Source organism: Austrofundulus limnaeus, unplaced genomic scaffold, assembly GCF_001266775.1.
Source record: "Austrofundulus limnaeus strain Quisiro unplaced genomic scaffold, Austrofundulus_limnaeus-1.0 Scaffold1771, whole genome shotgun sequence".
In the NCBI taxonomy this organism is placed as follows: Eukaryota; Metazoa; Chordata; class Actinopteri; order Cyprinodontiformes; family Rivulidae; genus Austrofundulus; species Austrofundulus limnaeus.
In genome coordinates this window covers 3,950-5,459 of record NW_013954173.1, presented here as the reverse complement: position 1 = coordinate 5,459, position 1,510 = coordinate 3,950, and the positions used below count along the sequence as shown (strand labels likewise).

At 43.1% G+C, this 1,510-nt stretch overlaps 1 protein-coding gene across 1 annotated transcript in view; it reads right to left on the bottom strand.

The window, feature by feature from the left end:
* The window catches only part of LOC106536323 (F-box/WD repeat-containing protein 7), a gene marked incomplete at its 5' end in the record, with an annotated part of 13,359 nt that extends 12,599 nt beyond the window's left edge, over window positions 1–760 (bottom strand). Inside the window, 2 exon segments of the mRNA XM_014033566.1 lie at window positions 365–500; window positions 678–760. Of these exon segments, the coding sequence (XP_013889020.1) occupies window positions 365–500; window positions 678–760 (219 nt within the window).
* Between the last annotated feature and the right edge of the window lie 750 nt (window positions 761–1,510).

The window sequence follows — 1,510 nt, the reverse complement described above, 5'->3', positions numbered from 1 at the left end:
TGTGTGTGTGTGTGTGTGTGTGTGTGTGTGTGTGTGTGTGTGTGTGTGTGTGTGTGTGTGTGTGTGTGTGTGTCCTGGCTCGTTCCTTTCATTAGCTACAACAGAGCAGCTCGAGGGCAGAACTCTGTTTTTGTGCAGGAAGTGGAAGAAAAGCAGAAACAAACTAACAAACCTTAAAATCCAACACAAACAGCTGCTGCACGGCAGCAGAACTGGACCAGAACCAGATCAACTCGTGTTCTGGTCCAGTTCAGTCTGTTTATGCTTGAGTTCACCCGTGGAGACGATGACGTTTATCAGCTAACTGCCTCTGAACTGACGTCTGCAGCAGGTAAGATAATGATTAACCCTGGAGAGGACTCACCTGAAAGGTGAGGAGCCAGTCCTGGAGGCCAGAAGGAGGCGAGTCGGAGGTGACACGTCGCCGCTGAGCTGAGAGCCCATTGGCCAGCCGCAGGTCCCCGAACGTGGTGGGCGTGGCCTGAGCCAGACTGGAGGGGCTGTGGGCAAAGATGCAGAGGTGACGACTTCCTGTTTACAAACTGGAAGCTACTTCCTGTCTGTTAAACATGTCTGCAGTATGATAACTGGTCTGAGTAAAACAATCACATTAAAATATTTGATCTAAACTGATTAAAGTCTGATCATTTTATGATTTAATACAATAAGTGAGTTACCTGAGGAAGCCGTTGCCTTTGCAGTGCTTCTTCCCTGAAGGGAAGGGCCGACCGTCCGGACCGTGGTCCAACTTCCTCTTCATCTGGTGACAGAGGACAGACAGAGGGACACTCAGAGACCAGGACACTTGTCTCTGCTGGGAAACAACAACACAACTGGACACGTTTAAAGATTTAAACACAAATAAAACATTAAAGATAAATTCAACAGGTCCTGGTGTGACGGTGTTCTGGACTTCAAAGAACCCATCAGAATCATGAGCTTCAAGACTGGATGTTTGGGTCATTTTTATCAGGATTCAGAACGTTTATTTCAGCTCTGAGCTTCAAAACAAACAGCTAAAACACAACAGCTGTAGCTACAGTTTGATTTAAAACTGAATACAACGAAAAAATGACACAAAGACTGAAACTGAGTTATTAAAGATCAACATGAGCTGAAGCTACCAGAACAAGATCTGGAAGCTCAAAGTAGCAGAATGGTAGCTAACAGTTTAAGTAGCAAAACAATAGCTAAAAGCTCAAAGTAGCAGAATGATAGCTAAAAGTTATGGTAGCAACACAAGAGCTAAAAGCTCAAAGTAGCAGAATGGTAGCTAAAAGTTCAAGTAGCAAAACAATAGCTAAACGCTCAAAGTGGCAGAACGGTAGCTGACGGTTTAAGTAGAAAAACAATAGCTAAAAGCTCAAAGTAGCAAAACAATAGCTAAAAGCTCAAAGTAGCTGAATGGTAGCTAACAATTTAAGCAGCAAAACAATAGCTAAAAGCTCAAAGTATTTTAAGAAAATAAAAACTAAATAACAGCTTCAACATTTCTTCTGATTTTGGTTTC